The sequence below is a fragment of the Convolutriloba macropyga genome, chromosome 14 (assembly GCF_964194025.1).
Source record: "Convolutriloba macropyga chromosome 14, txConMacr16.3, whole genome shotgun sequence".
NCBI lineage: Eukaryota > Metazoa > Xenacoelomorpha > Acoela > Convolutidae > Convolutriloba > Convolutriloba macropyga.
This window is the reverse complement of record NC_134481.1, coordinates 21,621,388-21,634,309: the sequence shown is the minus strand read 5'-3', so window position 1 is coordinate 21,634,309 and position 12,922 is coordinate 21,621,388. Positions and strand designations below refer to the sequence as shown.

The window sequence follows — 12,922 nt, the reverse complement described above, 5'->3', positions numbered from 1 at the left end:
GGAACAGTGATAATAGGCTCAATGATTCGAAGGCTCAATGTAGGAGTCGCTATAGTTAAAAAAACAAACAATTATTGCTTTTTAGTGTTGCTGTAGTCGACAACCTTGGTTGACATGTAAAAAATTTACTGCGGAGTACGGCTGTTGGTATCAAAACTGCACAACATAGATTTCCTTCCACATTTTGGCTCATTTTTTCCCACGCACTTGTCATTAGTCTTTGGGATTGCTCTGCTTTCAAGTACGGTCATCTTTTCCTTCTTCGGAGAAAGAGGGATTGTACTTCTAAACGTGTGTTTCCATTCCAGTTGTCCATTGTTTAAAGAAAATTTGAGGATGTAATCGGTAGATGAGCTGACTGAGTTCAATTTTTCAACGAATTTCTTCCAATACACGAAAAAGCTTTACGAAACCTGCTTCACATTACCTACGGCCATTTCTAGGTGTTATATGCGTGCTAACCAAAGTAATGTTCCATGTGTTTTGTACTCTTCTAAATCATCCTTGTATCGTTGAAGTGGAACTAACTATCATTGTGCCTGCGGGATAAAAGTTTAAGCTAACAGCTATCTAAATCAATTGATAAAATATTTTTTAGGCCAGTCCACAGCATTTTCTATTGAACAAGCTGGCACAATGGCTTGATTTGCGTTTTATGTAATATGTTCCTTGTTTAGTTTAATTAAGAGTAAGTTCGTGTGTCTTAATCTACTCCTTCCGTATAATTAGTTCCAGCTATAACCATCCCATATTAGTGTTTCTTTCTCTCATACACGACTGTTGATTGAAAAGCGTGAACTATCTTTTATAGTTCACTTTTTTGGTAGAATTGAACAGTTGCCTATCGATGTCCTAGGCAACTATTGAACTTGTGTGTTTTTTTTTACTAAAAGTTTCTTCTTGACCTTTTGGCTTTTGAAGTTGTGCGTGATGTAAGTTGCTCTCTCATGCACAATTTGGAGGCGCTCAGCTCAATAAATTAGTCGGAATTTACTCATCAAAGTTTAAATGAGAGTGGCGTTACCGCGTTCGGGCTGACCGATTACCCTTTTATTGGAGGGGTTTCCTTTCAATTGACAGTTAAAAAACTAATATTCATGTGAAAATTGCACTAAGATTAGTTTATTTTCTTAATCGGCCAAAGGGCTTATTTTATGTATATTAACAATTATTTTTGCGTTTGGGAGGTGTTTTGACCGCTTCAGGTACTTGTTAGGTATCTAGATGCAATTTGGAGCTAGTTTTTGTTGTTTTGCTTTTTTGCTATTTCATGTTTTCTTTTTAAAATTATCTTCTGTTTATTTTACTTTTCATAATTGTCTTTTGTGTTATTAAATGTTTTAGATCATACGTTTGGTTGGGATGCTACGATCAAACATTTGAATATTTGAAATTGTAGTTACTAATCAGATGAAATGAAGATTTTTTCAAGGATATTGATTTTCTACGTTAGTTTTGATTGTTCTTGGCTGTGCTTTTGCGCTTAAGCAGTTAATGAATTTGACAAACACCTCATCACGAGCTCTCGAGAGATTTGAATTCCGCACATTGAAATGATTTTGAGAAAGTTGTTTTTTGTGCTTGAGGCATTTTTCTATTATCTCGAATTCAATTGTATCTTTTTGATAACTGACGTGCGTGGAGTCAGATTTGAGAAAACTTGGGGAATTGAGAAAAATTTTTTAAAGTCACAAAAAGAAGATTTTTTTAATCGAATAATAATTTTGTGTCAATAATTTAACATTTTCACTTCAAATGAAGGCTAAGGTCTTCGGTGGGTATTTTTCGGCAATCTGCCTGTTGTTTGATTTTGAACTTAAAATTACAACCCGAAGAAAAATGCGAGTTTCGAAAAATCATATTTTAAAGATTTTTAAAGCTCGACGATGGGTAAAACTGTGAAAGTTGTAATGAACATGACTGAAGTAGACTGCTTCGGGTATATGTTCACGTATTTTCTCTAAACTGCAGATTATATGTGAGGTGCACAAATAAAACGAAGTTGGTCAGTTGCAAACAGAGATGCTTTTTTAAAAATAAATAGTGTTCAAGTTTAGACAATCAAAAGGTTTTCCAATCAAAATTAGATGAAGATAAATTTTTATTTTTACTTTTGGATAACAATGAGTGAAATATTTTACAATTATACATAGGAAAGGCAGGATATCAAGATTTTTGAGATAGAAAATCCTTATTTATGACTGGACAGATTGTATGAAATACGTAAGGGAGAAGTTTTTTTGTTCGTTATAATTGGTTACAGTAATCTAGAAAAAAATATTTGATAGTCTTTTTTTGGAAAGTTGGCGTTAAATGCTTGAAAAATTCAGACCGCCCTCTTTTTAACGTTGATGATAGTGCTGAACTTGTTTAGTTCTCTGTTTTCAGGTTACAATAGATGCAGCTGAAGCCATTAAGAAGTATAATGTGGGGATCAAATGCGCTACCATTACCCCAGATGAGCAACGTGTCAAAGAGTTCAATCTTAAGAAAATGTGGGTATCACCTAATGGCACAATTCGGAACATTCTGGGAGGTACTGTTTTCAGAGAGCCAATTATTATCAACAATATCCCTAGACTTATACCAGGATGGAAGCAGCCCATTGTGATAGGCCGTCACGCACATGCAGATCAGTACAAGGCTCAGGATTTTGTTGTTGATCAAGCTGGAAAGTTCGAAATAGTATTCACCCCGGAATCTGGAGGGGCTCCTCAGCGCATTGAAGTGTTCAGTTTCAAAGATAGAGGATGTGCTCTGGGAATGTACAATACAGAAGAGGTAAAACGCTGTTCTTTGTTAATTGCTCTCAAACAAAGTTGTTACAATTATATTACACCTATTCCTCTTTCTTTTATTACAATTCAAAGAATTTGAATTGTATTGGGGCGCTGTCTTTTTTACAATTCAAAGAATTTGAATTGTATTGGGGCGCTGTCTTTTTTATTACGACTCGAAGAGGAGTATTGGTTTTCTCTCGGTTTTTACGACTCGAAGAGGAGTATTGGTTTTCTTAAGGTTTTTTTTTACCGGAAGTACTATTCGTTCAGACGATGTTTTGACCTAAAAGCGAAAGCGAGCAAAATTGCAGTGTGAACTAATTTTTTCTGAGCGAGAAAAGTTTTTTGATCATGCGCTGCGTTTAGTGAATGACTTTTTGACATAGAAAAGTAGCTTTGACTGAATGGCACATATAGATAACCGTTTTTAGCCGTTTTTTCGTCTAAGTGGCCTAGTTTTTTTTTGCTTGTAATTTGGTTTTTGTAGAAGTAATTTTTAATCGATGCTATGTTGAAATGTAAACCCCGGAAATTGATAGTACACTATTTTGCATAGCCTGAAATTGCGTTTCAAATGCGAAATTGGCACATATTTCTTGATTTTTTAGTTAATTTTTGGCTTTTTTTTCTATTAATTTCTTCATTTTTGGATCTTTTAGCTGCTTTTGGCAAAAATCAGTTAATATGGCAACTTCTCTTTGATAATTCATATACTCAATGCCTCTTTCTACCTCGATGTAATTTTGTTTCATAAAATTGTACATTTGCTAATCCGATTTTCGTAGTTTTATGCCAATTTTTTTCAGTTTTTGTTTGTATTTTGATTTTAATTACTAGAAATAGTATTTTGGGGAACATGAGGGACTTTAATTTTGTTTCAATAAAAATTCAATCATTTTTGGTGTTAAGTTTTTGAAAAAACAGATAAATTTTTTTCATAAATGCAGTCTTAAATATTTTTTGACCACTTTTTTGCAAAATGTTTCATTGTTTCGCATGTCTGAATTCTGCTTTTTCTTGTTTTATTCTCCTCAGCAAGTTGGATTTTTGTCTCGAATGACTCGTTGTTTTTTCTATGTCTCGAATGCTGATCAATGAAATGTACTCGTTTTTCTTGATTTTTTTAAATTTGATTTTTAACTTTCCAAAATCAAGAATTGGTCTTTTTGTTACGGTGTTCCTAACATTGTGTCCATATTCTTCACATTCTGGTTTGTATCATTCTAGTTTTGTCCTGGCACCTACTTTTATATTCGTTATATTGATTTTTTCAGTTGTTAAAAAATTGAATGAATTCAGCTTTTTCTTAGATCTTGGTTTCTTCGGTTTGCAATTGATTTAATTCAAAATAAGGCAGTACTGGGAGTTTGCTAGAAAGCCTTTTCCAACGTTTGTACTTATTACTATTAATTGCAATTTTCTTCCGGGCTTGGTATTGTTTTTAGACGATTTTTTGCCTTTGAATATTATTCTGTTGCTTTTGTTTTTCTATGATTAATTTAATTTTTGAATTAGTATGAAATCATGTTGTCTAGCATATATACAACAAGAAGAATCATGTATTATTTTAGTCTTAATTGCCGTGATTAGAAATCTAATTGTAGTGTTTCTCTGATTCTTAAGTTTGAGCACTCTTTTTTGAATAATTTTGACTTTCCTGTCTTTTTTGAAAAGTTTTTATCTGCCGTTTGCTTTTGCGATCTTTTTGAGATTAGAATCAATAATTATCTGAGGGCAATTGATGGCCCTGTCAGCTTTGTCAGGCTATCAGTTTTTCGACCATCCTAAAAGTTGCAGACTTTTTTAACGTTACCAAACGTTTTCAATAATAAAATTTTGCTGCATTTTCTTTCTCTTGGTGATAGTGGTTTAAATTTCTCCGATTTTTAGATCAGACCTAGGGAGGTAATGAGTTAATGGTTTAATACAAAAGGTAATGGCTTCAGCTTTTTGTGAAGTTTTGGTGCTTCGAGTCGCTTCCGGAATTCTTCCGGCTATGTTTTGTTTTACAGGAAGTAGATTTGTTCACGCGGCATTGTGACCTAAAAGCGAAAGTGAGAAAAGCTGTCTCGGTGAACAGATTTTCGCTATGTGAGAGAAGTTTTTTGATCATGCGCTGTGTTTAGTGAATGATTTTTTGACTTTGAAAAGTAGTTTTTGACTGAATTGCACATATAGATGACCGTTTTTAGCCGTTTTTTTCGTCTAAGTGGCCCAATTTTCTTGCTTTAAATTCGGTTTCTTGTAGAAATAAAATTTATTCGATACTATATTGAAATGTCAACCTCGAAAATTGATACCACAGTGTTTTGCAGTGCCTGAAAATGCATTTCAAGTTGAAAGCTGGCACATAATTCTTGTTAGTTAGTTTTTGGCTTTTTAATATTAATTTCTTCATTTTTGGATCTTTTAACCGTCTTTTTTGTCAAAAATCAGTTAATATGGCAACTTCTCTTTGATAATTTCTATACTCAACGCCTCTTTCTACCTGGATGTAATTTTTTTTCATGAAATTGTACATATGCTAATCCGATTTTGGTAGTTTTTTCCGATTTTCGTCAGTTTTTCGTTTGTATTTTGGTTCTAATTGCTAGAAATAGTTTTATTGTGCTACATGAGGGACTTTAATTGTGGTTAAATAACAATTCAATTATTTGTTAGCGTTACGTTTTTGAAAAACAGTTAAAACTTTTTCCTAAATTCAGATTTAACTTAAAAGTTCTTTGACCATTTTTTTGCAAAATGTTTCAATGTTTCGTATTTATGATTTCTGCTTTTTCCTTTTTTTGTTCTCTTCAGAAGGATAGATCTTTGTATCGGATGACTAGTTATCTTTTCTATGTCTTGAATGCTGAACAATGAAATGTATTCGTTTTTCTTGAATTTTTTAAATTGATTTTAACTTTCAGAAATCAAGAATGTCTTTTTGTTACGGTGTTCCTTACATTGTGCCCATATTTACATTCTAGTTAGTATCCTTCTAGCTTTGTCCTGGCACCTACATTTATTTTCGGTATATTGATTTTTTCAGTTGTAAAAAATGAATGATTTCAGCTTTTTCTTAAATTTTCGTCATTTCTTTGGTTTGCAATTGATTTCATTCAACATAAGGCAGTACTGAGAGTTTGATAGCAAGCTTTTTCCAAAATTTCCACTTATGACTAATTACTACAGCTTTCTTCCGGACTTGGTATTAATTAAAACGATTTTTTGCCTTTGAATATTCTGCTGCTTATGTCTTTTCTATGATCATTTTTATTTTTGATTTAGTATGAAATCATGTTGTCTAGCTTATGTACAAGAAGGAACAGGTGTGTGTTGTTTTCTGTCTTCATCGCAGTGATTAGAATTGTAATTATAGGTGTTTCCTGATTCTTAATTTTGAGCTTTCTCTTTTGAAAAGATTTAACTTTTGATAACCCTGTCAGCTTTTTCAGACTATCAGGTTTTTGACCACTTTAATTTTTCTGGATTTTTAACGTTACCAAACGTTTTCAATTTAAAAAATTTTGCTGCTTTTTGTTGCTCTTGTTGACAGTGGTTTAAGTTTCGCCAATTTTTAGAGCAGACCTGGGAAGGTAGTGATTTAATAGTTTAATAAAAAGTTAGTGATTTCCGTTTCAATTACGGTTTTGTAGGTGAAGTTCTGTCGCTTCGAGTCGCTTCCGAAATTCTTCCGGCTATGTTTTTTTTTAAGATCTGTTGACACATTTTCATGATTTTTGAAGTCAAATTGGAGTGGTGATTTTGGTCACGCCGAAACAGGAAATGGAGTGAAAAAGCGAGTGGTTTTGCGGCGTGAATTTTTTTCGCTCTAATTTTCAAGTAGAGTGAGAAAACGGTGTTTGAACAAAAATTCGGTTTCTCGGTAGTGGTTTTTTGTTCACATGCTGCAATTTCACTTTAATTTTTACTGTTTTATTCGATTTTTTGGATCGGATTTTTTTCTAAATAGTTTTCCCAATCCATTCACAGCTCATTCTGGACCTAGCTTTTTGTTAGAATCAAAATTACATATCTCTGCAGTGGTTTTTTGTTCTCCCTAGCAGCATTTTGACATTGATTTTCTGTTTTTTTTTTGTTTTTTTCATCTGATTTTTTTAGAAATGGTTTTCCCAATTCACTCATTGTCCGTTCTAGGTCTAGTTGTTTGTTTAGTCAATGAAAATTCTTTGAATTGTACGTCAGGACTTGTCCTGCTATGTTTTTTTTTAAGATCTGTTCACACATTTTCTTGATTTTTGAAGTCAAATTGAAGTAGTGATTTTGGTCACGCCGAAACAGGAAATGGAGCGAAAAAGCGAGTGGTTTTGAGGCGTGAATTTTTTTCGCTCTTATTTTAAAGTAGAGTGAGAAAACGGTGTTTAAACAAAAATTCGGTTTCTCGGTAGTGCTTTTTTGTTCACATGCGGCAATTTCACTCTGATTTTTACTGTTTTTTCGATTTTTTGGATCTGATTTTTTTCTAAATGGTTTTCGCAATTCATTCACAGCTCATTCTACGCCTAGTTTTATGTTTGAATTAAATTTTCAATTCTCGCTAGTGGTTTTCTTGTTCGCATGCGGCATTTTGACATCGATTTTCTGTTTATTTCTTAATTTTTTGTTCTGATTTTTTCAAAAATGGTTTTCTCAATTTACTCATAGTCCATTCTCGGTCTAGTTTTTCTGTTTAGTCAATGAAAATTCTTTGAATTGTACGTCAGGACTTGTCCTGCTATGTTGTGATTTTTCGTACTGCCGACTTCTCGTCTCATTGTCTTTTTGCCTGACCATTTAACTTTTCGTCCTCAATAGTGGATAAACAGGTTAAGCCCAGAGGGCGTTAAGTTGTTGTGAAGTTCTCTCACAATCTTGACTAGTTTCTAATTGTAAAAATCACCAAAGCTGCTGAGGGGACATAAAAATCTTGATGCCAGGTATAGTATTTTTTGTGGATTACACCACCTCACTCCACCCACCCCGCCCTGTCTTTCCACTCACGCTCATTCCGCCACGCTGCTTCAACTCACCTGAAATTTGAAATTAATAGAGAATTAGTTTAATTAATAGAGAATAGTAGAAATTAGGCGATGTTTTGTCTCTACTTTGAAGCCTCTTTTAGCTACTTTTTTGCACACGTGAAATTTGATTTTCGTGTTGATGCGCGCGTTTATGAGCTGCAGTTTTACAAAAGAAAATAATCAAGTATCGCAGGCAGTTGCCTTAATATAAATCAACTACATGGTCGACAATAAACTCAAATTCTTCTCTGGCTCCGGAGCTCTAAATTTTTGTCAACATAAAATTTTTAACTTATTTGTAACGTAAAACTTGTAATTTAAAAAAGTTTAGTTCGAATCTAAAATTTTAGGCTTGCATTGAACAGTTAATGTTTTCTATCAAAAATGATCTCAAAATTTTAGCCTTTACAATTGTGTACAGTTTAATCATAACTGGAAACTTATAGTTGACTGAACTGCTATAATGCTCGAGATTTTTGTATTTGCTATATGGTGACAAAGCTGCCTGCTTTTTGTGAAAATATTCTCTCGCAATGGTTTTAGTCAAGATTTCTGGAAATCTAACTTAGCAGCTAATGGTTTAGAGGTGTTTCCATTTTAATAGTGAAAATTTTGCTCGTTTTAGTCTATCAGAGGATTTGCGCACAGCTCAATGCAGTATGCTTTAATGAAGAAATGGCCTCTGTATCTTAGTACCAAAAATACAATCCTGAAGAAATATGACGGTCTTTTCAAAGACATTTTTGCGGAAATTTTTGAGTCAGATTACAAAGTCGAGTTTGAGAAGGCAAAAATATGGTACGAGCATCGTTTGATAGACGACATGGTTGCACAGTGTTTGAAGAGCTCTGGTGGCTTTGTGTGGGCGTGTAAGAATTACGACGGGGATGTTCAAAGTGACATTGTTGCTCAAGGGTTCGGTAGTTTGGGTTTAATGACTAGTGTTCTTATGTGCCCGGATGGAAAGACGATAGAAACAGAAGCTGCTCATGGAACAGTTACGAGACATTATAGAGAACACGAGAAGGGTAATCCGACTAGCACTAATCCCATCGCGTCTATATTTGCATGGACAAGGGGTTTACAGCACAGAGGGAGACTAGATGACAATAATGATTTAATCAGGTACATACTCTTTTCCAAATTTTCTTCTTGTTCCAACCCTGCATGAATTAGGGAAAAGGAAATATATGCGAGCCTGGATTTTTGAAGCAAAACTCGATTATTATCTTTTTCTTGAAGCCGATTATTATCTTTTTCTTAAGGAGCACAATCATAGCAAAGCTCTTAAAAAACCATATTGTGGTCATAGTGGAACAAAATAAAGTCCCGCAATTTTCCCCGCAAAATTGTTCATATTGGTTTGCAAGTTTGAAAACCGAGCTGTCGGGGGACCATTTTTTTCATTTAAAATGATGCTTTGAAAGCACGTTTTTGGAGCAAAAAAATGGTCGTCTCCGCTCGTGTCTAGAAGAAAAACGTACAAAACTGTTATAGTTTCTCCAATTTCTGCAACCACAGATTACTTAGATTCTTTTTAACAGCGTTGAAGTGATAGCGGCTATTATTGGGTACATCGTGGTTTTTTACAATTCAAAGAATTTGAATTGTATTGGGGCGCTGTCTTTTTTGAATTGTATTGGCGCGCTGTCAAAGAAGCTTTATGGTTTTCTGTTTTTTTTTTGATAAGCGAGCGAGCAAGAAAGCCGGAAGTTCAGGGAGTGAATAAAGTTAGAAAAGGTGTTTCAGTGAATAAGTTTAAAGAGCAGAGAAAAGAGAGTGGTTTCATTTTAAAGGTGGTTTCTTTTTATCATGCCTTCTTTTGAAACAGAACGAGAAATGTAGGCGTGAAATTTTTTTTTGAGCAAAATTTTATCATATGAGGCTTTTTCGATGCAGTTTTTTTTCAGTTCATTTTTTCGGGTGAATTGGCTTTTCTAAAACACAATAACTAGTATCTGTACGCTTAGGAGCGTTTGTGACCATCTCAATTACATATTAGACCTTTACATGCAATCTTGAGCTTTTTTGTGATTTTGCCAGTTTAGGCGCTTTTTAGCGGTTTTTGTATTCTTTTTCATGTTTTAGTGTCTGGGGTAACTTTTTTGGTTCCAATTAATTTTTAAATTGGTGTTGCTGGCCTTTTGATTTCCCTAATATGAAATTAAGTGTATTTTTTCAAGAACAGCTTTTTGCTGAATTTTTCGGTTTCTGAAGTTTATTGCCAAAACCTTCTGTTTTTTGATTTTCAGATTATTTTTTCAGTTTAAGTCCAACAATTTAAATTCAACTGATAAATTAAAGTTGATGTTAGGGCTCTTTTACTAATTGAACGCAATTAAAGTTTGATGGCAGAACTTTAATATATCAATTTTTTGTTAACGTGCGGCTTCTTCAAGGTGTTTTTTTTTGTTTTTCGAAATTATTGTTCTCTAAAAAGTTTTTCTATACTAAATTTATATTTTTCAGTCCGTTTTGATTGAATTTCGAAGGTTTTTTCTAATAGTTAAAGGGAGTTATTTGCTAATTTGTAGCTTATTCAACAAATTCTCCGGTTTTAAGACTATTTTAGCAATTTTTTGCCCAATATTGTGTTTTATTGCTTTTACTTATAACCGAAATTACAATTAACGCTCGTGGCTGTTTTTCTTACAAAATAAAAACAGGTTCAGTGGTATCAAATAGTTTTTTGAATTTTGACAAAAAAGTGCGAAAAAATTTTTAGTTTTTAGTTTTTTGGGTTATTTCAAAACTCGAGATGTTGTGCTTATTTTGGCTTGTCCGAAATAGTGTGTGCAATGAAATTGTCTCAATTGCTTGAAATATTGTTTTCCTTTTGTATTTCTACTTGTACAAAATGGAAACCTAATTGAATTTTCGTATTTTTTTTTTGGTTTAATTTGCTTTTTTTCAATTATTTTTTTTTTCAATCCAATTGAGATATTCTTTTCTCTTCACTACGGCTCACTTACATCGGTAGTTAGTTATTCGACAGTCTGAGGTTGTTTTTGGCAAACACATCTTTGAGTCTTTTCCGGAATTCTTCCGGCTATGCTTTAAAGATCTGTTTAAACATTTTCATGGTTTTTGAAGTCAGATTGGAGTAGTAATTTTGGTCGCGCCGAAACTTGAAATGGAGCGGGAAAGTGATTGGTTTTGCGGCGTTAAATTTTGTCTCTCGAATATTCAAGTAGAGTAGGAAATTGCTGTTTGAACAAAAATTCGCTTTCTCGCTTGTGGTTTTTTGCTCACATGCGCCAATTTCACTTTGATTTTTACTGTTTCGATTTTTTAGATCGGATTTTTTTAAATGGTTTTCACGGTCCATCCATAGTTCATTCTAGGCGTAGTTTTTTGTTTGAAACAAATGTCCCTTCTCTCTAGTGGATTTTGTGTTTACATGCGGCCTTTTGACTTTGATTTTCATTTTTGAATTTTTTGATCTGGTTTTTTAAAGGGTTTCCTAATTCGCTCATAGTCCGTTCTAGGTCTAGTTTTTTTTGGTTAGTCAGTGAAAATTCTGTGAATTGTACGTCAGGACTTGTCCTGCTATGTTTTTAATTCGACGTCTCCGTCGATGATTTTTTCAACTATTGACTTTTTCAGTTTCAGTGTCTTTAATGCTGCGCAGTTAAAATTTGTATGCGTGACGTCATTTGTTCTGCTTTTAGGTCAATTTCGTGACTTACCTCACTCTGAACTTCTGAACTCATTCGAAAAATTGACTTCTGAACTCACCTAATGAACTTTAAGTTTTGTGAACATTTAGTAGTTAAAGATCAATAGTGTGCATCTAAGTAGTGCCAAACGTAAATGCCCTAATTCTTGGGTATTAGGGTCTTGTTTTTGAGTTTTTAATTTCGAATGTTAATTTTGAATAAGCTCTATTAGAGCTTTTTCCTTATAGAGTTTTGTGTCTCATAAAAATCTAACCCAAAACGTCTAGTGGTCTATTAATGAATCAGTTTCAATTCCATGGAAGGCCACAAGCGTCTATCGCAGCCATTTTCCGGCAATCTGCCGGCTATGTTTTTTTTGAAAGGCGGGCCTACCTAAACACACTAGTAACTAATTCAAATTATTTGGTACCCTCAAAATATTCAAATTTTTCTCGTTCGTCAAAAACCTAAAAATTAGACTTTTGCACAAGCGAGAATCCTAAAGCCAGAGTGACCGAGCATTGACTAGTTATATTTGTTTTAGATTTTGTGACACATTAGAGCTAGCTTGCATATCGACTGTAGAACAAGGGAGCATGACCAAAGACTTGGCTGGCTGCATTCATGGTGTATCAAATGTAAAACCAGAGCATTACAGAAATACTTTGGATTTCCTGGATGACATTGCACAGAATTTGCAGAGTCGACTTTGATTTTCATCAGCTAATTTTTACATGTTTAAATGTGAAGCTATTTATCCTTTGTCTAGAGTTATTATTGCCGACTGGAATTCGGAATTCGACCTGTATTGAGTCGAACTGAAACTTGAGATATGGATCAAACTTAGCTGTCAACTTGTGTATCTTGTGAAACTAAACTAGCAGAGTTGATTCACTCAACTGACCTTACCCCTCCAGTCTACCTTGCAGAAAATTGCCCTTCCTTTATCTGGTCAAATCCACCCTTAATTATATTGGCACATCAAACAACTCAGATACAGATTATGGATTCTTGATGAAGTCAAAGGAAGCCGAAGTTAACCAGGCAGAAAATCTAATTGGCGCTACAATTTAAAGATTCGTCTTCCTAATTAAGAAAATTTACGATTCAAAAGTTGATCATTGAGATTCTTCATCGGATTAGAGAAATAATTCTCAATTTTTCGCTGTTGGGTTTTTATTAAGTTACTACTATACGATACGATTAGCCGGCTACTATATGACTGGGCTGTTATATAACGCGGCAACTATATTTTCGTAAAATTGAATCAATTGTGTGTTTTTTTCTGTAAAGTTTGTAAAGTATTGGTAATATTATGGAGTATTTTCTGAATAGTTTGTCATTCTATCTGATTTGGCATGTATCGAAGTTCAGATTATGTATCTTTATCAGATTTAATGATGCTTCAAAGCTTTGAAAACCTCTTCGTTTGTGCAAAGTCGGTTGACCACTTGTCACCGTTCTAAAGTTAAATATAAAC

At 33.7% G+C, this 12,922-nt stretch overlaps 1 protein-coding gene across 1 annotated transcript in view; it reads left to right on the top strand.

Annotated features, from left to right (window-relative positions):
- The window catches only part of LOC142353144 (isocitrate dehydrogenase [NADP], mitochondrial-like), a 15,998-nt gene extending 3,133 nt beyond the window's left edge, over positions 1–12,865 (top strand). The window contains exons 3-5 of the mRNA XM_075405355.1: positions 2,389–2,781; positions 8,409–8,908; positions 11,987–12,865. Coding sequence (XP_075261470.1) covers positions 2,389–2,781; positions 8,409–8,908; positions 11,987–12,155 — 1,062 coding nt within the window. The 3' untranslated portion in view covers positions 12,156–12,865. The remainder of the gene's footprint in view (positions 1–2,388; positions 2,782–8,408; positions 8,909–11,986) is intronic.
- Positions 12,866–12,922: the final 57 nt, after the last annotated feature.